The 22,526-nt window shown below is 45.3% G+C and overlaps 1 protein-coding gene across 2 annotated transcripts; it reads right to left on the bottom strand.

Annotated features, from left to right (window-relative positions):
- Window positions 1-10,346: 10,346 nt before the first annotated feature.
- LOC144107817 (NACHT, LRR and PYD domains-containing protein 14-like) lies at window positions 10,347-16,055 on the bottom strand. 2 transcript variants are annotated; one of them, XM_077641016.1, is made up of 3 exons: window positions 15,867-16,055; window positions 14,472-15,658; window positions 10,347-12,977 (listed from the first exon to the last, which is right to left on the bottom strand). In XM_077641016.1, exons 2-3 carry the CDS (start codon window positions 15,656-15,658, stop codon window positions 12,059-12,061), a joined length of 2,106 nt encoding a protein of 701 aa, XP_077497142.1. In that variant the 5' UTR covers window positions 15,867-16,055; the 3' UTR covers window positions 10,347-12,058. The 2 variants fall into 2 exon arrangements, with proteins under 2 accessions (XP_077497142.1, XP_077497143.1); XM_077641017.1 differs by having other exon boundaries at window positions 15,966-16,055.
- Window positions 16,056-22,526: the final 6,471 nt, after the last annotated feature.

The following is a 22,526-nucleotide window of genomic DNA, read 5'->3' as shown; positions in this document are numbered from 1 at the left end:
TGGAGCCCTTTACTACGGCGTCCTTCATAGCATGAGTGGCTTTGGGACATGACCTAACCTATCCGAACCTAAAGTCTCCGGACACTCGAGCGGCATCTAAGGCGTAGCTTTGTAGACAACACTTATCGAAATGAAAGTTGGACTTCGACTTGGGTGGATGCAATTAGTATTGAAAACTGAGCCTTGAACCAAAACCGAAGTGCTAGAACACGTAATTCTCGTTCGGCCTAACCACGCTAAATCGCTCGGAAATCATTTTTTGTCTCCTTTTGCAACCCACATTTTTCTTACTATAGCGTGGCGCTGTAGCTGTGATACCACTTAGCTCGGCGAAGTTACAGGTGCCAGGCAACTCGCCTTGCCTCTCAGATTCACATTCTCTCTTTGAACCGAAGAAAGTGAGCTGATAGACAATTTCAGCTGTGCATCCGCAGCGACTATCTGCACGGAATGGGACCGCGCTGGTGGCAGTGCGAATGCGCAAAACGCAGGCACGAGCCTTGAAAATAGCACGTCGCACATTGACGGAATCTTCCGCTGCTATGGCGGCCGATAGGTGGCAGGGCGACCGGCTTCACAAGCGAGGCCTAGCCCCTCGACTGAGGATGAACAGTTAGAGCAGCCATCGCTTTGGAAGCTATAAAACGCGGTGCTGTACTCACGCCTTCTTTAAAACTTTTCTATGGACACGTCTTGGTGTGATTTACTGCTGTAAAAATGGCAGAACAGGCAGAATTATAGTAGATGCAGGAATAGCAATATCTTGTGGTGGAAGAAAATACTAATCATGCACACGTAATCACTGGTGTTACGCATTAAGAATGTATGAAGGAAAAACTTAATATAATAATAATTGGTTTTTTAGGGGAAAGGAAATGGCGCAGTATCTGTCTCATATATCATTGGACACCTGAACCGCGCCGTAAGGGAAGGGATAAAGGAGGGAGTGAAAGAAGAAAGGAAGAGATAGGTGCCGTAGTGGAGGGCTCCGGAATAATTTCGACCACCTGGGGATCTTTAACGTGCACTGACATCGCACAGCACACGGGCGCCTTAGCGTTTTTCCTCCATAAAAACGCAGCCGCCGCGGTCGGGTTCGAACCCGGGAACTCCGGATGAGTAGTCGAGCGCCCCAACCACTGAGCCACCGCGGCGGGTAGGAAAAACTTACCAGATCGTGCATTGATCATATTGTGGTTAGAAGTAATATTTTAACATCATTATCCGGCATTGTAAGTAAAAAAATTAGCGGATCATTACTATACCGCCCTAGTGCTTTAAAACGACGGCGCAGATGCGAGTAATCGAAATTGTTGACAATAAGCAGGTCGGTAATGTGGTTCAAAGCTGCGACTGGAATTCACTGTCAGCCAATGATCATATACCACTATATCACATGGTTGTAAACAAATTTAATGAAATATGCAAACATTCAAGAAAACTAGTGAAAATAAAACAAAGAAAAAATAAATAGATCACCAGAGAGATTTTAGAGCTTTGTTTTTTGAAAGAAAAAGCTTGGAAAAGATGTAAAAATAAACCTGACGACGATACTCTTAGGAAAGAGTTTCGTGCCCTACGCAATCAGGAGACAGCGAAACTTCGATTAGCGAAAAAGATATTTTGCGAAAGAATTAGCTCAGGCAAAAGAGAATGCCAAAAGAACCTGGCCATGTCTGTGTCACTTAATGGGGCGTAGTACAGACCACAATGCAGATAAAATGCTCCAAAAACCGTTTTGTGACTCATATGGCATAATTGAGCTTTGTGAAACTTTTAACATTTATTTTTTAACTGAACCTGCATTGCTAAGACAGAAAAAGCACTCTGAAGATCTGAATGAGCTCAAAGTAGAAATATATACTCTGCGCACTTGCCGGAAATGACTCGCTTCGATTTGTCTGGTATTATACACTCGATCCCCTTCAATAAGCCAGCTGGATACGTTAAAATAAGGCCTCGTGACCTGATACTTAATATTAACAAGCTTACTAACGTGCTGTTACGTATTGTAAATGGCGAATTGGCTACCGCCAAAATGCCTGAAGAACTGAAAATTTCAATTCTTCGACCTGGGCATAAAAAGGAAAAAATCAGCGAAACAAGTAACTATAGACCAATAGCCAGCCTTCCTGTAATAAAGCATATAATCAAAAAAATCTCTGCATGGTATTATGATCAGTTTCTGTGATAAACACTCACTATTAGCTAATGCTCAGTATAGATCTGTAAGCTAAAAGAAAACGTAGAAGAAAGACTATGTCTTTTCCTACAGTTTTTACAACTTTCATCACCGTGTCACTTTCTATTGTTTTTCTTAACGTTCCGATTGTTGGCTTTGTTATCCTGTATCCACCTGTGCTTCCTTGCTGTCATCCTTCGTTTTACTCAGCCATTATCCTTGGGTCTACCTTGTATCATTACCCAGAATGTTTTTTTACTAGTATATTGTGAATTGTTTGTGCACAGATATTAATAAGAGACTTGTTCATTTAGTTTTCAGTCGGGACTCTTTATGCTCTGAATTATAAATTTGCAGCTGACGTTGCCAACTATCATTTATACATGTCCGTACGAACATCAATTGTTAAGAGGCACAGACCCCGTCAAGCTGTCTTCTTCAGCATTTTCTCTGTGCTCCAGACCTCTGTAAAGATGTCGAATAAAGAATAATGAATGAAAAAAAAACATCGCAGTACTAGAACATTATTAGAAGACTTCAGTGATTTCGTTTGTGCATTCTAGATAGCAATGAAACAACACTAACGTTGTTCGTAGACATGACTAAAGCCTTCGATACTATAGATCACAGGAATTTAATTGAAAAACTAAACGTAATGGGATTTAGAGGCATGTTTGTTGCATTCTTTGAAGACTACCTAACAGGAAGGTTCCAAGTAGTAAAAATAGGAAAATCAATTACCAATAAAATTTTTATAGAGTATGGAGTCCCACAAGACTCGATAGCTGGGCCGCTTCTTTTCAAAATTTACATAAATAGTCTGAATACCTTAAATCTTTCATCACAGTTATTTCAGTACCCTGATACAGCACTGGCATTTACCCATTCATCTTACGACTATGAGTTATCCGTAATGCGAGGAGATGTAAGCAGAATAATAAATTGTATGTCTAAAAATTGCATATACAAAGTTCATGCGGATTAGGAATCCTCACTAGCGCATTAAACTTAATGGCGAATGGACTGCAATGTGAGAATTGCTGTTGCGTCCCAGTTCCTTATACCCACTCTGTCGAATATCGGGGTCTGCGCATAGGTAAGTTCTTTAACTGGGATGAACATGTCATATACATTTGTAAAAGGCTAAGGCAAGTTGCGGCATATATATACAAATTACGAGAAGGAGCAACTATCAAAACGCGTTGCAATGTGTTTCAGTCTTTAGGCGAAAGCATCGTACGATACGCTATAACAATGTACGACAACTGCTGTGCTACTCGGCAAACAAAGGTTAATAAACTGCTGCGTAAGATTTCCAGAAATATTGTGTACGGGACACAACTAAATACTAGACAACCAGAAGATATCATGAATGATTTAAGCCTATTGAATTTAAGACAGTTATATCAATATGTCATTCTAACAACAAATTATTATGACATCAGTTTCAAAGAACCTGTGAACAAAGGAAGAACACTAAGGCCAAAGAAAAGATTTGCACAGTTTTTTTAACAACTTACCTGAAGAGATCCTGAGTATCAGCGACAGAAAAAAAAGCGAAAGTCTTGCTAAGAAACTGGGTGCTTTCATGATGGATTGCGTTCCTTTTTTCCTTTGTTTTCTTTCTCTCCTGCTTGGCATAATCGTATTTCTGAAAGAATTGCAATTTTCGTGATGTCTCTGTTTTGTACTTATTTTCTTCGTTTATTTCATTTTTTACTCAGTTTCATGAGTGTCTGTGTCTTCAGTTACTTAGAAAATGAAAAGTGCATTGGTAGAATTGGTTAAATTTAAGGGGCAGTGTGTTCCTATGTTCTCCTTTCTGGCTCTCTTACTCAGCAGAACTGTGCATAAAATAGCACTACTTTTATGATGTTTTATTCCTGTACCTCTGCACATTGTTACGTCTTTGGACTCGGCACAAGTGTGTGGTATCACTTTTTGAGGGTATACCTGTTCGTTTTTTTTAATAGTGTTGATTTAGGAATCAAATGAGTCTATTTGTGAGCGTTTCGTTGTCCGGTGTATTGTGTGCACTGCTTCTGCCGGCCCACCCACAATCACCGAGGTGCTTAGGTGCGGCATAAAATTAATATGCAAATAATGCGGACAACAAAGCTTCTATTCTATTCAATTGTATTCTAATTACTGCTCATATATACCCAGAGCGCTAGCGATATCTTGCTGATATCCTCATTTATGTTGTCTTTTCATCCTTATTCGAATGCAGTCTTCTCCGCTTCTATTCGCTATAATGTATCTTATCGTCGTATTGATCGCCCTCCACAACGCGTCATAACAGTTTTGTTGTCTGAAATACGCTCTTTCTTAATGATTCGCAGTATACACTCGGGCAGTGACTATTTTTGTGAAGAATTCTCAGAATTAAAAAAAAGTTCTTGCAAAGGCCATGGTTTGCAATGGAAGAATGGCGGCTTTGGCTACACGCGCTTGCTAATGCACGTGCACGAGCCACGCGAATCACGTTCGAAGAAGAAGCTGACAGCCGCCCTGGAAAGACGCCTGGCGGCCGCTGTCGATGGAAGCGTGAGCGGCAATGGCGCCACCTAGGGAGAACGGTGGTGTGTCGATTGCTGGCAGGGCGTCCTGCTCGAAGCCACGGACGACGCAGTGCCGGAGCCGACTTGGGCCGAAACGGGGCTGCGACGAGAGATGCCGCGCAGTGGTGACGAGCCCGGGCGCTCACCGCAGCCTCCTCCCCCCCCCCTTTCCGGACGGCGTCTTTCCATCGGTCAAGCGGGACGCGACGAGCATACCGCGGGCCTGCCTTCCTTTCGCCGTCCTGGCGGCGATCGCGGCTACGTGCTACATCGGCGGCTGGTCTTCATCGCCCAGCGGCTGTCCGCGCCCATCGTCGTCGCCTTCCATGGGCCAGCGCCAAGTCCCGCGCCGCACCAACTGACGAGCCCGGCGGATTTAGGTGGCGGCTGTCACCACGGTGCCTCTTAGCAGCTAGCGGCACCAAGTGCCATCCGAGGCTACCAGGCAGGCGCCGAGCCAGGCGTCATACCGGGTGCGCTGCACCATGCGCCAAAGAGAACCTCGCCTGGAGGTGCTGCACCAGCCTCCATAACAGCTGCCACGCCAGGCACCATGCAACGACACCTCGTGGCCAGAGCCACCGTCTACGAGCCTGAGAGGTCCATCTCGTCGCGCAGATAACAAGAACTGGAACAGCTACGCTAGTAGTACTTTAGTGACTACTAGCGTACTAACTAAATATTGCCTGTTGGAAACACCGGAATTGGCCTAAGCAAGCACGATGCATACAATTCATTGTCTACCTCCAATTCTTTGTCTGTGTTGTTTATTTCCGATGCGGATCATCTGACAGGCATGAAAACAAAGAAGCCGCCAGTCAAGCGCCTTTGACACCCCACACACTGCTTTGTACCTGTGACATCTGCTTCACAGGCGGCTGCTCTCAATGATAGAAGGAGAAAAGAATGACTGCGTAAGCAAACCGTAAGAAATCAAACTTTTGTACTGCGTGGTTGTCCCTCGCATCGATAACTGCCAGTGGGTGGTTCAGCGGCAACGTTTATAACGCTCTCACAAATGCATGCTGCCATCGCACTTATACTAGTAATATGACTAGTAGCCGCCCATAACCACTACACGATGCTCCTTTTTGTCACGAACACTAAAAAGGTCACAGAACAACTTGCAGCAACTCTTAGAAGTGGCCTGAGTATCTTGATTTTTTTCCTCGGCCTTAGTGTCCGATATGCAAACGCGAGGACAGTGAAGCCGACATTCACCACTTACTGTGAGACTGCCCAGCTCTCAAGCCTGCAAGGATCCGGCACCTGATGGTAGAGGGTCTTTCATCGACTAACCCTGCTTCATATATTGCCTGGATGCAGGGACCAAACCGTCGCTTACTACTGGACTTCATGAAATCAACTAATCTTTTTCCGTTACTTTAATGATTGCTGAATCCATCATCTCACCTTCACCTATTGGTGGCCCGAGGCAACAGATGTTAAAAAAAAAGCTCTTGGGACAAGAAAACGAATGTAACACGTCGTAGGCAGAACGCTAGGACAACAACAACGTTCTGTTGGGGGAGTTGGTACAGAGGCATTCTTCTAAAAAAGATATCGCGCCGCATTCTTTGAAGGAATTGGCGAAGCAGGGGAAGGCGCCATAGAAAGAAGTCTGACCGCCTTCGTTCCTGACGCCCCTTCTGATGCTTCCATACCACTGTGCTCCGCGGAGAAGCCTGAACGTGGTCGCGGTTTTCGTGGACGGTTACGCCACTGTTTCAAACGATAGCGCCAAAATATTTCGCTTGCTTAATCTACAAAAAAAACACACGCGACTTGTTGGAGTTCATAGAATTCAAAAACCAGCGCAGTTTTCATTTAACGATTGCAAAGGCGCATGGTCCTCTGCGCCATGTTTCGGCATGCTGCGCCCCCGCAAAACCCCCAAGGACATTGGAGGTGCACATTTTCTAATCTCGTCGCCTCACACGGCTAGCGCACTCTGCTTCTTCTGTGGTTCCGAAACAACCATACTTCCCGTTTTCACAGCCTAGACTCGTGGTTATGAACGTTTGGTTATGACCATTCTTGACGGCATCCATATCCAGCTGGTTTCACAGAGAAAAACGGAATTTATTTTTATTTATTATTGATACCCTCAGGGCCAAAGGCATTTCAGAGGGGAGTGGTTACAAATCACAGAAAATGAACAAAAACAAAAATTCAACATGCAAGCGTCATGTTCCTGGTTATACAATTCAGAAGTAAGCATAATATGTAAGTGCAAGGTAAGAGAACAAAACAAGGGAAACTTAAGTAAACAAAGGAAATGGAGAATGATAAGTACATTTGTTGTGAACCTTAGTATACAATGTTAGCTAAATTGCTACGCAGGATGTCTTGAATGCAGGCTGTCGATCCGGGAAGGTGGTTCCAATCTGCTGATGTACGGGGAATGAACGACTGAGAACAAGCTTTTGTTTCGTGCGACGTTATACCGACCTTGTGAACGTGGTCTAGCCGTGGAGAGATGAAAGACGGAGGAGATATCAATTCATCGCGTAGATTGGGACAGTTGTAAAAAATTTTATGAAATAAACATAACCGTGAAAATTTTCGACGGGAGGCTAAGGGTGGGAGGTTGAGCGTGTTTTTCATGGAGGTGACACTTGCAGTACGATTGAAGTTAAGTAGGATGAAACGGGCGGCGTTATTTTGTACAAGCTCGAGTGCATTAATTGAGTTTGCGTAGCTGGGGTCCCAAATTGCAGATGCGTATTCTAGTTTACTACGGACAAGGGTTTTGTATAACATGAGTTTTAGGGAGGTAGGGGAATTGGAGAAATTCCGGCGTAGGTAGCCTAGCATGCTGTTAGCGTTGTTAATTATGGCGTTAATATGGAGCGACCAATTTAGAGTGGAAGATATATGAACTCCGAGGTAGCGATATGACGTGACGGCCTCCAGTATGGTATTATTTAGACAATATGCACCTGTAGTAGATGATGTGCGGGAGACACGTAAAACTTTGCATTTAGAAGAATTAAGTTGCATTAACCATAAGTTGCACCATGCAGATATAGCAGATAGATCATTCTGTAGAGCGCATACGTCGTTAGTGTCGTTAATTTCGCGAAACATTACGCAGTCATCAGCGAATAAGTGTATGTTAGAGGTTACGCAAGAAGGTAGGTCATTAATGTAAATAAGAAATAAAAGAGGGCCTAAGACGGATCCCTGTGGCACTCCAGAATGGACGGGGGTTGATGGAGAGGTGGCATTGTTAGCAGTTACGAACTGAGTGCGGTTGCAAAGGAAATATTCGAGCCAGAAAAAAAGCCTAGGATCAAGGTTTAGTTTGCTTAGCTTAAAAAGTAGTAATTTGTGGCATACCTTTTCGAAGGCTTTTGCGAAGTCGAGGAAGACGCAGTCAGCTGTTGAGCGGCGATCAAGGATGAGATTAAGTTTATGCGTAAATGATGCTAACTGAGTTTCGCAAGACAGTCGCTTACGAAAACCGTGCTGCATGTCTGTAAAAAATGAATTTGACTCCAAGAAGTTCGCGATACCTGTGTATAATATGTGCTCCAATACTTTACATGGAATACTTGTCAAAGATATGGGACGGTAGTTAAGGGGTGAATTCTTGTTACCTGATTTATGGATTGGGACCACCTTCCCGACCGTCCAGTCAGCAGGCAGAGCACCGGTGTCGAGGGACTGTTGAAATATCTTGCAAAGCAGCAATGAACAGTAAGTTTGAGAACCCTTAAGAAATTTCGCGTTGATTGAGTCAGTACCTGGACTGGAGCATGGTTTAAGGGATTCAATAATCTTCTCAATACCGCAAGCTTCGATGCAAATGGGATCCATAGTTATGTAGTTGTAAGTCTGCGCTTGTGGAAAAATGGTGTTAGTACAATGAACAAAGTTTTTACAGAATGTGGAGTTCAGTACCGCTGGGCATTCTGCATCTGGGATGGCAAGGCCATTCTCGTCTAATAAGTTAATGGTATCGCTGTGGCTGGGGTTGACAATGCGCCAGAACTTTTTAGGATCAGTGGAAAGAATGCTAGGAAGTGTATTGTGAAGAAAATTTTTTGTGCTTTTAAGTGCAGTTACGTAAACGGCGTTAGCTTCACGGTACGCCTCCCATTTTGCGTTGCTACCAGACCTTTTCGCAACTCGGTAGAAACGTTTTTTTCGATTGGACAGTCGTTTAAGATAGGAGTTGTACCACGGGGCTCTCGAGTGGGAACAGATTGTCCGTAATGGTATGTATGTATCTGTTAATTCTTTAACCTTGGTAACGAATAGATTCCAGTTAGTATCGACAGAGCGGTCATCAAACCCGTTGCAATAATAATCGATAAATTCGGCGAGTTCCCTGTTAATGGCCTGAAAATCAGCTTTTTTATAGTCGCAGATGTGTTTAGAAATCTTCTCAGCTGGGGGAGTAACGATGCAAATGTCAAATGAGAGCGATAGATGGTCGCTGAGACCAGGTAAGTAAGTGATTTCTGAGGCCATATCGGGATGGGTAGTCAGTATTAAGTCCAGCGTGTTAGCAGTGGTATTAGTAACTCTTGTCGGTTGAGAGACTAGTTGGGAAAAGGAAAAAGTGGAACAAAGGTTTAAGAGATCGGTGCTTAAGTTAGAAGAAGGGTTCTGAACTGGGGTATCAAAAGATCAAGATATGTTAGGAAGATTGAAGTCGCCAAGTAAGAAAACAGGCGCCAGGGGGTGTCGTGTGCAAACAGCATTTATGGCATCGTGCAGATCATCGAGGAAGTTAGCAGAGTGACTGGGAGGACGGTAGCATACCCCGAAAACAATTTTAGAGTGTCCAAGTTCCACGCATGCCCAGACAATCTCGAGATCTGTTGTGATGTTAATAGCGTAAGACCGGAGTGTTTTACAAATGGCAAGTAATACGCCACCACCCTGACGTGACGTGCGGTCGCAGCGATAAAAAGTGTATCGGGATGAGTCCTGGAAAATTTCGGTGTTACGAATGTTAGAATGAAGCCATGTTTCAGTAAGTGCAATAATATCTGCGTTACACGTGTCAGCTACGGAATGAAATGCATCACGTTTGTTTACGATACTTCTTACGTTAGCGAGAAGAACAGATGTGCGTGGTGAAGGCGACGACTGCCCACGTCCCCTCTCGTGATGCTACGGGGCGTTTTCGGTGTTTTGGGCATTTGATGAAGGCGACCGCGGTGTGTCCTCTTCGAGTACTTCGGTGGGAAATTCTTTTATCAGTTCGATGTTGTTTGTCACGCTGTCGTACATGTAGCACTTATTGTTAACGTAGAGTTTGTTGTAACGAAGCAGGAACTTTGGTGACTGAGGCAGGCTTTTAGCGAAATTAGTAAGTTGCTGGCGTGCGTTACGGGTTGCTGGCGAAAAATCCTCTGATACAGAAATGTTGTCAGTTTTAAGTTTAGCTCGACATGCTAGTATTCTGCCACGGTCTTTAAATGAGCCGAACCGGATAACTACAGGCCGACGCTGCATCATTGTTTTCCGCCAATAGAGCCGGGCAATATCTGCATAGTATTGGAAAAATAAGTTCATTTGCGACAATGCTAGGTCGATTACCAGCTGTATGGTTCGCAGAAAGCTGATACGTTCATTTTACTCACATATTGCAAACATTTTCACGACTGCTGTTTATTACACGGGCATACAGACATACACAACCACAAATGTGAAGTCGCCAATGAGCTAGATACCGCTATGCAATGCGAGGACACAGAGACATTTGATGGTCGTCAAAACGCTTTGATAAAAAATGCAGAAATGAAAATACAAAAAATATAAAAGATTACAGTGCTGAGCTGAAATTTTTAGAGAATGATTACGTTACCTCCCCGTAAGAAAGAAACACAGACTGAAAAGAACACTTAGAATACGCTTGCCAAAGAACACATCTCCGCAATATGTATGGTCCACAACATAGGTTTGAAATCGAATGCGAACATCACTGCTCGTCACAACACGACTTCTCGCATTTTTTCACCATCGCTGTCTCGTGAACAAACGACATACTTTTTTTTTATTTAAGCATACTGTAAGCCTAGTTAGGCTCTTACAGGAGTGGGCAAAATAATGGAACAATTATACAAACAATAGCATATCCAGTATAACATACACGAGATACAAAACATGCGCCTGCAGTAGAAAAGACCATAGCAAGTAGGCTGAGACCATCAACGGTCAAAGGACATGCGCATTGCTATACACGTTCATTTTGATGCATTTAAAACACTGGAAAGGAGAACGACGAAACCACGAAGCGATACAATCAGGTCAACACGATGCTCTTTTGCTCTTTTTATTGTAAATTCTGTTTTCCAAAAAACGACTCTACGTTTTTCAAAAAGATATCAAGAGAGACGTCGTTCATGAATTCGTGAGGCAGATTATTCCATTCTTCAATGGCTAACGGAAAAAATGAGAATTTATATGTGTTACATCGCGTTGGGATGGGTCTCATGCACTTTTCATGGTTTAATCGCTTCGAACGATGATAAGGTGCCTTGATGTACTGATTTTTATCAAGTCTTATGCGATCATTGTAAAGAATAAAAAGAAACTTCATCGAAGCAACGCGTCGCCAACAAGCAAGGGTAGGGATACGCGCTTTAGCTCGCAGGGAAGATATGCGGTCATGACGTGAGTAGCAGGAGTAAATAAACCGGAGGGCCTTATTTTGAATTTTTTCGAGTTGATCGCTGAGGTAAGACTGATGGGGGCTCCAAATGATGGTGCCGTATTCAAGGATGGGCCTTATGAGGGTATTATAGGCTGTTAACTTTACATGAGGAGGAGCTGCTGACAGTTTTCTACGGAGGAACCCCAGCTGTTTGAATGCTTTTGCACACGTATTGGATATATGCGTGCTCCAGCTTAGCTTATGGGTAAATGTAACGCCTAAATATTTCACCGTATCCACCCTCATTATGTTAGATCCTGATAAGTTGTAGGAATATACAAGAGGCACTTTTTTACGGGTAAATGAGATGCAAGACGTTTTGTTGATATTAATTTCTATTCCCCATGTTTCGCACCACCTGGCAATGTTATTTACAGAAGAATTTAATTTTAACTGGTCGTCCGGTCTACGTACCGTAGTGTACAGAATGCAATGGACGCAAAACGCATCCACCCACTAAAAGTTTACACGTTGACAACATATCATATACACACAACGCATGAACATGTTTTGATTTGTATTCAGCCGATATTGCATGCTAAACATGATCTGGAAGCAGTATTTAAAACTGCTATTGGCTGCAGAGCCAGACTCGCACGAGCAATGCCACAGACTGCTGCTAAGGGAAGCTTCCTAGCACATTCAATGAGAGACATCAGAAACCCTGAGATGTTTTGTGATAGCAATCCAACACTCGAAATTGAGCTTGTCTATTTGAGTGCCTTCTCCAGCATGGCACTCTAGTTTGCGAGATACTATCTGGTTAATGAAGAGATAATTGCTCCAGATAAACTTCCGTGCTGTCTTAACAGCAGCTTTTGCTTCTGTTTCACTCATCCTTGAGGTTGATTTCAGACACGAAATTAAGGATGCTTTTGACTCGAGAAGCTCGAATGCTTCGGCGCACGATTTTCCAACATCCTGCCTCAGTACAAATTTAGCAGCACGGTGGAGGGACGACACATTACGCTGGATAGCTAACCTAATGGCTGGAGTTATGCAGCCAACGTTCACCTCTGTGATGAAAAGATTCTGAAGCAGTGCTTGAGATATGGCATCAAGGCTGTCAGGAGTCAGCCCACGTCTGCATGACAAGACCATCTTATGAAGGTTTTCATTTGTCTTGAGAAGTGTTGCTAGCAGCTCTGTAGACTCGGTGCTCATCTCATCACACTGTAGTGCAAGGTTTGTAACGGACTTGTTAGAGTAAAGGCCCTGCGATACCATTACAGCGAAGCCAGGTTTTCTGTTCCTATCACTCAGCGTGAGGGATTTCAGAGAATAATTTTTCTCAAGCATTGAGCGCAGGGAGGCGACGTGTGTTGAAGTGACTTCCCACAGGCACACTGTTAACTCCTTGACACAGAGATTGCAACTCAGCGCAGAGCAAAGAGCAGAGAAAGATTCGGGTGAGAATTCATTGGTGTGAAGTTGCAGCTCAGTGGGACAGAGCAATGGATCCGACATGGCAGAAATGAGACCTCCAGTGTCCATGTCTTTCCAGCGAAGCTGCACACGACGATACCACTGGTTTCTGGCTAGCTCAGTGGACAATGCCTTCCTGCAAGACAGAGACAAATCCGCAAAAGAAAAAAAAGAACTCGCGAACTGTTCATGTGTACACACACGAATGACCGACGGTAACACATTTACAATACCACAGGACTCTCCGAATCATATGCTGCTAAACATTGTAAACCACCAACCTTCTTAATTTAGGAAGGGACCACTTAAGAAGTCTACAGCACAGAAAACCTATGGTTATGCAGAACCCTGTCACAAATAAAACAAAGGCAATGTCCTAGTGCCAAACCGCACCTTCAATATTCAGCACTAATGCAATTAATAAATATATTCAGTAACCGAGGGGAAGATAAAAAATCCTTTAAAAACTTAAGTGAGTGTTTGGACTGTAGAAATCCTCGTCATTTAAAAAGCAGAACTGGAACTACAACACTATGCACTTCCGTGTAAATAAGCACCGGCGAAAGATGAAATTCTCTCTAGTTACTTACAAACAACTGATAAAAGAAGTTGTAAATTGTATGGAGAATCATTAAAACATAGATCATTACGAGCTTAACCGACATCAAGTTTGCAAAGATAATTAAAGCATAGGAAACGTCACCCAATTCAGTTTTATTGGTATTCGATGATTTTTATTCTCCATATAACTGTTTTAGACACGCATTATGTTCTACTGTCGAGAAAAATCTGAAAATCTGTGTGTATACAATAGAGTTCCATATCAGAAAATCAGCGTAATGGTTCAAAATGCACACCGCACACATTTGTGCCCATGGGTTTTCACCCTCATTTGGCTATAACACATTTATGATCAATTAATTATTTTCCTTATCATCCGAAGCTCTTCCGGGAACAAAAACTTAGGCACAATGCCCTTATTAATATATTGCCCCGCGTTCCAGGAAAAAAAAAACGTCATCACCAGAGAGCACTTAAAAGGCGCGCCATAGTACATCGCGACATCCTTCTCTATTACTTTGATTTGGAAAACATTCTTTTTTCTAAACACGAAATCGCCCTGCCATTCTTTCTAGCTGGGATTTGAATGTAGCTGGCATCACTATGTGAAAATAACGCTAGACACTTGGAGAAAATTTTTGAAAAGTTGCGTGCACAACCCGTAGCATGCCTTGTTGCAAGGGGCTCAATAAGAGCATTTGGACAATTTTTCACTTTAACAAAATTATTTTAAGCAAAGCATGCAATAGACTGGTGGTCAGAGGAAAAAGGCATTAATAATTTGCGCACTCTACGACTTCACATTCTGCTCACTGTTGTCAAGTGCGTTCATTCTGATTTGAAACGTGCTGGTAAAAAATGCAGCTTAGCTGCAATTTTACGACACAGCCATTTTCAGCCCTTATTCTTCTAAAAACTTAGTTTTTTCTTCTTTCCCAGCGCAAATGAATGAGTAAATTACCTTAACCTTATTTTGAATCCAAAGATTTTTACTTTTTAAAGAAAGTGGTAATGGCAGCGATAAACGCACAGACAATATTAGATTATCTTTAAGTAATATCCGGCTTACCGTTCACTTGGTGTTGACATACAGAAGCCGATCTTCAGAAGGCTCAAAGACTTATTTTGTTTCAATGCACTGCAGAGGATTTGTACTGGCGAGGATTCCACATCGGAGGCAGACACATTAAGGCATTGTAGTGTGGTGTTCTCCCGAAGCCCTTCGGATATTTGTCGAGCACCATCACAGTCAATATAGCAGCCTTGCAGGGCCAATACACGAAGGCATCGATTTTTGCACAACACTGACTTGAGCAGAGCCCCCATGGGAGAGTCGATGTGGATAGGGTCCGTATCGCAGCCAGATATTGTCAGACAAGTCACTCCATTGTTGTATTCGAGTTCTGTCAGAATCATTGTCAAGGGATCCTCGAAGAAGTCGCTATTCAGCGCTTGGAGTGATGCATCATCCAACGGCTGGTCGTCGTTTTCTGCTTCCGTGGTGCAGCCATTACTCGCAATCTCTTCCGGCAGATGCAACGTGTGCAACGTCTGTGCAGATCGCAAAAATGTCAGGAAGTCTCTCAACCCGGCAGGTTGTAAACTAACACCTAATGATAGCAGCCGAAGGTTCTCACACTTTGTAATGCCGTTCACAAGAATGTCGGAGGCACTGCGAGACATGAAGACTTCCGACACGGCTATTGTATTGACTGAACTGGAGTTGGCTGATAGAATTTGAGCCAGCTTTACTGCTAACCCTCTGCTGAATGTGACCAGGCGTCTAACTTTAAGCGATTCCAGTTGCTGTATAGGGAGTAGAGCATCGAGGACTATAGACCAATCAAAAGTTTCATCTCCTGTTATGGAGACGTGACGCAAATTCGATGCATGTGCTGTGATGGAGTCAGGAACAGTGGTGCCATACGGACGCGGACATCCTCTTCCCAGGCTGATTGCGTCGATACAACTGTGCTTTTTTGGCAGCCATGCCAAGAAATAAGCTGCATTGTATGAAGCATTCAACTTGTCGAAGTCTTCAGAGGGGCATCTTTCTTGAGTGCGAAGTTTCAGCTTTCCTACTTGCCATTCATTGAGGTCAAGTTGCACAGCATTTAGGACACTGTTCCAGTTTTCTAGTTCGTCACAAAGCCAACAGGTGCCCTCTGAGGATGCTGAGCACTCGCGCTCAAGATCCAACTTGGTCAACATTTCTTGCCAGCGCTCCTCGTCCATACTACTCTTTCCAACGTGCATCTGCGAAGAAAGCATGCCGGCAATGCGTTAGATTCAAACAGTGTAACTGATTAGGCTACGTGAGGAGACACAGAAATCGCGCTGACGCCAGTTATTTATGTTATATGAGAGACTAGCTTGCGCTAGCTTTGAAACATCCCAGCCCAGAGAATCCAAGGAATTCAAGGAATTTGCAAGGAACGCCTGTTGGCCTACGGCCACAACGTACCTGTATTCATATTTCCCGTTTATGATTTTAATTTTCGTGCCACTGCGACAGGACCTACTCGAAATTAAAAGCGAAATTATGATACTTAATGTTACGTACTGGGAATTAGTTTATTCCGCACATAGTAAACATAATGAACGTAGCTTTGCCGGAGATGGCGACCACACACTCACTCGGCGCGAACACGCTGTCCACGTGATCAGGGCTTGTCAAGGATGTGGCGCCATCCATCGACGCAATGGGGAGCGTTCACGTGTAGTTCCAGATACTCCCACTACGCGGCTGCACCCATCCGCATCCGAAGACCGAAACGAAACCCGACACAACACTTTTACCTCTGGCAGGGATTAGGTAAAAAGACCCGTGAAATACACGAGCAATAGATGCGCAACTAAGCCGGACCACGGTGTGTGCGTGCGTGTGTGTATGGTTCTCTATCCTTTATCCTCCTGCACCTTCTTTTATAATTTTTATTTTCAAACACCCACCGCGGTGCCTCAGTGATTTCGGAGTTACGCCTGCAGAACCAGGTGACACGGGATGAAGTCCCGACCTCGGCGGCTGCTTTTCGTCGCAGGTGAAGTGCAAAGAACAGCCATTTGCTGTGCGATTTTTGCGAACATTCAAGCACAGGTCATTGAAATTAATCCAGGGTCCTCCACTACGGTGTCCCTTGCAACCCATACACCACACATAATATATTTCCGCCAGCTCCCACTTAAGGCACCGGAATTGATAACGGCACGTTCCACAGTCGTAATCTGCCTATTTATTCACACATTTGGAAGATTTGCTAGACTACTGTTACAGCACGGGCATGCACGCCCACACCAACTAAGCAATGCCTACATAAATGTAAGGCAATGCAAGGACATAGAAGCATGTAATGTTGGTAGTTATAAAGGCCTTCCTGAGAAGTGGAAAAATGAGAATGAAAACAAAATGTGGGAAAGGCTACAGTGCAGATGTGAAATCTGAGAACGTCTGCTTTGCCTTCGAATAGGGAGAAACAGAAAATAAAACGGAACATTTAATAGCACATTTGATCAGTGAGACGAAGTCCACTACATATATAGTGTACAGCGTATATATTCCAGAATCAAATGCGAACGTCACCATTGATCAAAACAGAACTTTGCGCACTTTGACACCATCACTGTCTGGCGAATGATTTAAATATTCGCTTCCACATAAACAGCGCACGAAATTGTCCATCCGTCGAAACGTAAAACATTGATGTGTACACTCAATGAACAACCCGCCACGGTAGCTCAGTGGTTAGGGCGCTCGACTACTGATCCGGAGTTCCCGGGTTACGAACCCGACCGCGGCGGCTGCATTTTTATGGAGGAAAAACGCTAAGGCGCCAGTGTGCTGTGCGATGTCAGTGCACGTTAAAGATCCCCAGGTGGTCGAAATTATTCCGGAGCCCTCCACTACGGCACCTATTCTTCCTTTCTTCTTTCACTCCCTCCTTTATCCCTTCCCTTACGGCGCGGTTCAAGTGTCCAACGATATATGAGACAGATACTGCGCCTTTTCCTTTCCCCCAAAACCAATTATTATTATTATCTTCAAAACATGCGATTGTTTTGGAAGTTACAAATATTTTGACCGAGGTTTCAACTTCCTTTATTTGCCGACCTCCGTATCTCCTGTGCCACTTTTAACAGTCTTTTCATTCCTGAGCGCATCCATTTACTATGATTTGCGGCGTAAATAAGCCTGCATCTCCATGAGCAAGCATTCCGCATATTTAGTGATCGAAATCCTAGCCCCGCACTTGGGCGGCATACCCTGCCCCTAAAAGAGAGTGTGCTACAGGCCAGCTTACTCCCTCTCTCTCTCTCTCTCTACTCCCACATAAGCTTATTCGTGTTAAGAGAGCAGTGGACGTTGTGTCTGCAGTGAACTTCCTGCCCATCTCACACACTATGTTTCGCCTTTGTGCGGAAAAAAAGCACCAGATTTCCTGGCGGTGTATGGTTTTAGAGAACGACTTTTTCTTCTCTCTAAAAACTTACATAACATCGCTTCCTTCGTTGCTGAACTCTCGCCATTCACAGTAAGCACAACGCTGTTCTAATTGAAAGGTCACTTCATCAGTAAATTTAGATAATTAGGTAAATAATTAGCGCAATTCTCATAATTATAGACACAAGCCGAGAATGACAGGTAGCTCCTGAATAGACTTTCTTTTCCTTCCAGCCTGCCTTTAGACATTTGTTAACGTGTTCACTGCAGCACTCAACATGTCGGTTTTGACACTTATTGTTAGAACCTTCGTTCATGTGAACGCCACTTTAGAGCTTTTGGTTTGATCATTTTCGGATCGCCGCCGCGGTGGGTCAGTCATTATGGTGCTCGACTGCTGGCCCGAAAAACGCGAGTTCGATCCCGGCGGCCGCGGTAGCATTTCGATGGAGGCGAAATGCTAGAGGGCCGTGTACTGTGCGATGTCAGTGGACGTTGAAGGTCCCCATGTGGTCGAAATTTCCGGGTCCCTTCTCGATGGCGTTCTTCACAGCTTGAGTGGCTTCAGAAAAGTAAACCTCATAAAACCAAACCAAACCATTTCCGAATGAATGAAGCCAATTATGTTTTGACAAGGCAGAACGTAAAGTAAAAAAAAATATTACATGTAATCGTTTGCGAATATAGAACATTTCATTTCAGGCCCTCATATGAAGCAGCAATAATCAATATATATCCGAGAGTCAAGAAAATTTCATCCACTCTACACGTGTGTGCTGAGGTGCATCGGATAGCCCCCCTCAGTACAGAGAATAGTTGTTTATCATGCGCGCAGTCCAGGAGTCGTATTGCGTGACTGTCACAAATTCTTTCAAAAGTTATTGACAGTGACGTCAAAATGAGAAAACGATGAGACGTCACCGCTTGACGCAAAGAGGAATCAGGCAATTACAGCAGGGCGGTGCCCCGAGAGCATTTTTTTCAGGGTGAGGGACCGTCTGCTAAATTGTTGTAAAAAGAAATAAGAAATAAGCAGCGATCAAAATGACTAATTTTTTATTTTGTCAAAACATACTGTTTAAAGTTTGAAAATATTAAGCAAAACATAAAGCGTTTGAAGTTGTGCTATTAAATTGGCTGGTGGTTAACTTTAGCTGCCGCGGGGAAGCGCTGACGGCGGTAGGATTGGTAAAACGTCAAGCCGCTTTGCATGAAAGCAGCCGATTCCATGCCGTATTATTGTTTGTTACGCGTCGTCTTAAATCAAGCTACTCGGCGGTTGACCTTAATGCGCAGAATTTATTTCAACGAATGCAGTGAAGGCTATACGTGCCTACCTAGCGAACTTGCAAACATGCAAGAAGCGCTTGCTAACGAAATCGACGAAGACAACTTGTAGAACTCTGTGTTGTTAGGCTCTTTCGATCGATGACAAAAATGGCAAAAGGTGAGGTGTTGCAGTATGTCATGTGTGGTTGTCTGTTTCTTTTCCCTTGGGAAACAGAAGACAACTACGAAGTACGATTTGCTGGGGAAAAAAAAAGTGCTTTGCCAGCATAGGCGCGTTTGATTTATGTGGCACAGAGGTGACCATGGGAGCCTACCCCTTTTGCGCGCTAACTTTGCAGATTGGCCCCAACGCCTGCCGCACGCATTTACTTCCTATCGGTTCTGCGATGCCGACGTGCGCCTCGTAACCAACGGCAGCTTGAAAGCCTCAGCCGCTTTCTCTTCACACTCCCTTACCTGAAACTCCAGGGCACAGAAATATCTACCCTGGATGCCATGACCGGAACAGCATTTAAGACAGCACTACACTTACCCCTAAATACCTCAACCGAAAAATTCTTCCAACTAGGCCTACAGAACAGAATAGGTGAGCTTGTCCAGACCCACCGACAGACACAATACATACGTCTCGCGAGAGCCACCACCGGCAGACACATCCTACACACCCTCGGTATCAGGTTACCAGCCACGGATCACACACAGCTCCAAGTCCCCCACCATATTCACCGCGAACAACTTATTAAACCTCTCCCCAAAACATGCACCCCACATACCTCGAACCCCGCCGCAGAGCCCGCGCACGGGCGTTCCACAAACAATATGGCATGGAACCGGATGCCGTGTGGGTGGATGCCGCATGCAAGGGCGAGGACGGGGTTGTAGCCATCACTAACCCCCCCCCCCCCCTACAACGGATTGCCACCCTTCACGTATCCCCCACTACCACTTCTGAGGAAGCTGAGCAGGCCCCTATTGCCCTAGCCATCGCGCGCACGGAGGCCTGGTATCTACTATCGGACTCTAATACTGCCATACTAAATTTTGCCCGCGGTAGATTGCACATCCCTGCATTTGCATACTGAACTCCCTCGCCGCACAACCGCCCCGCCACATGGAGCTCATATGGATGCCTGACCACTCCGGGAATCCGGGAAATGAGGCTGACGCTTTAGCCCGAGGTTCTCTCCACCGGGCACCGGCGGCCTCCGATCTGGGGTTCTCACGGAAGCGCATGCATTCCTTCAGTGAACTGACGCAGGCCTGCAAAGCCGAGCGCAGGCTGTACCTCCCACCCCATCCCTCCATTGACAATTATCACCAGACACTTTGGAGGCGGCTCCAAACACGCACCTTACCCTCTCCATATATACGCTCGCGCTATCACCAAGTCCACACAAACCCCTCCTGTACCCTCTGCCACCACCCCAAAGCCACTCTCGATCATATCCTTTTCGTCTGCCCGGCAGATCCTCCCCCGCGGTGCCTGGAGCACCTTACCGCTTGGGAGGCTTGGGAGACCCTGCTTCGCTCCGAGGACCCGGCCACAGGCCGGGCTGCCAGCGTTATGAGCCTCCGGGACATGAACGTTTGAGTGCCGTGGGGCCGTGCGGGGGACCAAGGACCTGCGCGTCTTAAACTCTCTTGTGTCTAATAAAGTTTCCACCACCACCACCGCCGGTAGCAAAGAACCGCAGGGCACACACCACCTTCCACTGCACCGACAGCGCGCTCGCAAGCAAATTTGCTCTAAGTTCATCCACGACTTCGTCGCAAGCCGCTCCACAGTCTGCATCTCCAGTCGAAGAAGGTGTCGAAACAGCTCATCCGGCAAGTCAAGCGCGTCTTCGTGCGCCCTCATTCGCCGTTGCTCGCGCAAGCGGAGCCGCCTCAGCCGTATGTCCGTGTACACCGCCGCCATTTTCTCACAAAAACGCAACGGTCAAATTGACCGCCTCGAGACTGTCACAAAAAGTCTCAATTTACGCCTGCATAATTAGGCGATCGACGTCATCACTTCTGCCACATCCGTGACGTAATCTGCAGCCACCCATGACGCAAAAAAGCAAAATGGCCGCCGGCCACGACCAACCAACAGGAGCGAGAACAATGTTCTAATTGACAGTTGCGTAATCCGGCCCCAGGCCCGTTTCGTGGCATGCAGTAAAGACAAGCCGTATTGCTCACTGTTTCCAAGCACTAGCTGGATCAGAGTAAAATCTTCCTGTACCATTACAATCTGGTAGAAACATCGCGATGCATTTTAGCTGTGCAGATAAACTGGCACGACTGCGACCCTTCTTATTGCTGGAACGTGAGTTTGTCCCATAAGGATGCTTGTGTTGGCATCATATTCAGCGTAAAAGCCCAAACTTTAGAATATATCCGGAGCAAGGGAACGGTAAAGCGCTATGGTTTAGTTTCTAAGGATTATTTTTTTACTATAGTCATTTACCTATCAGTATGAAAATGCCTTTTGTTCCTCGACCTTTAATCGAAACAGATTATTTTACACCGGCCTCAATACTTTTCTCCATATTGTTCTTCCTTCTTTCTCTTCGTTCTGGAATTTTTTCTGTTTCGTCTGGCCCTTGCCAGTACGGCTAATTTTGTGAAATTTTAGGTAAAGAGATTTGTATCACAGTTTTTGGTTTAGGTTTCATTTCAGTGGATTGCCTTCTATCTTGTCTTTGTCGATTTGTGCTCACAAAGAGCATTATTTTTAGACCTTGTTCTTTCAAGGTCACTGTGATTGCTTAATTTTGCCACCAGGAGTATTTTTCATTCATGCCGAAGAAAAGAAGGTGATCGCGAGAGCGCTGGCGCCACGCGCTGCATTCCGTACGTGGCACGCGAGGCAGCAACAGCAGCAGCAGCAGCAGGTACGCTGGCAGTGGCCGCTGACTGTCCGAGCGAGGGCAAGAGCAGCGGAGGCTTGAGAGGCACTTTTTGCGAGCCAGCACACATGGGTTCGTGCAAAGCAGCGAGAGCCATTCCCAAGCGCACCGCCCACACGATCGGATTCGGCAACGTCGCGCTGGGCGACGAGGCGCCGGACGCTTCGGACAGCGGACCCACGACGGGATCAGCCGACTCGGACTTGGAAGCCTTTTGGGGTGGCCGGACCATCATGACGTCCCAGAGGTACCCCCAGTCCCGTCGTCGCAGCATCCGCGACTTCATCCATCGCAGGCCTTGGCAGCCCGTGGTCCCGGAGGCAACCCGTGGCCAGGGTGACGCCCCCGTGGCCGCCGGAGCGTCTTCATCCGCGGCGCGTAACCAGCGAGGGCTTCAAACGGGAGACGAGGTATGTCATAAACAGGTCGTGGCTACTGTCGACGGGTCAGGGTCAGGCAATTGCTGCTTGTGTTGGCTACGTTGTCTGTGCTCATACGCACA

This window comes from Amblyomma americanum, chromosome 10, assembly GCF_052857255.1.
Source record: "Amblyomma americanum isolate KBUSLIRL-KWMA chromosome 10, ASM5285725v1, whole genome shotgun sequence".
In the NCBI taxonomy this organism is placed as follows: domain Eukaryota; kingdom Metazoa; phylum Arthropoda; class Arachnida; order Ixodida; family Ixodidae; genus Amblyomma; species Amblyomma americanum.
The sequence above is the reverse complement of the archived record's forward strand: the minus strand, read 5'-3'. Positions and strand labels throughout refer to the sequence as shown.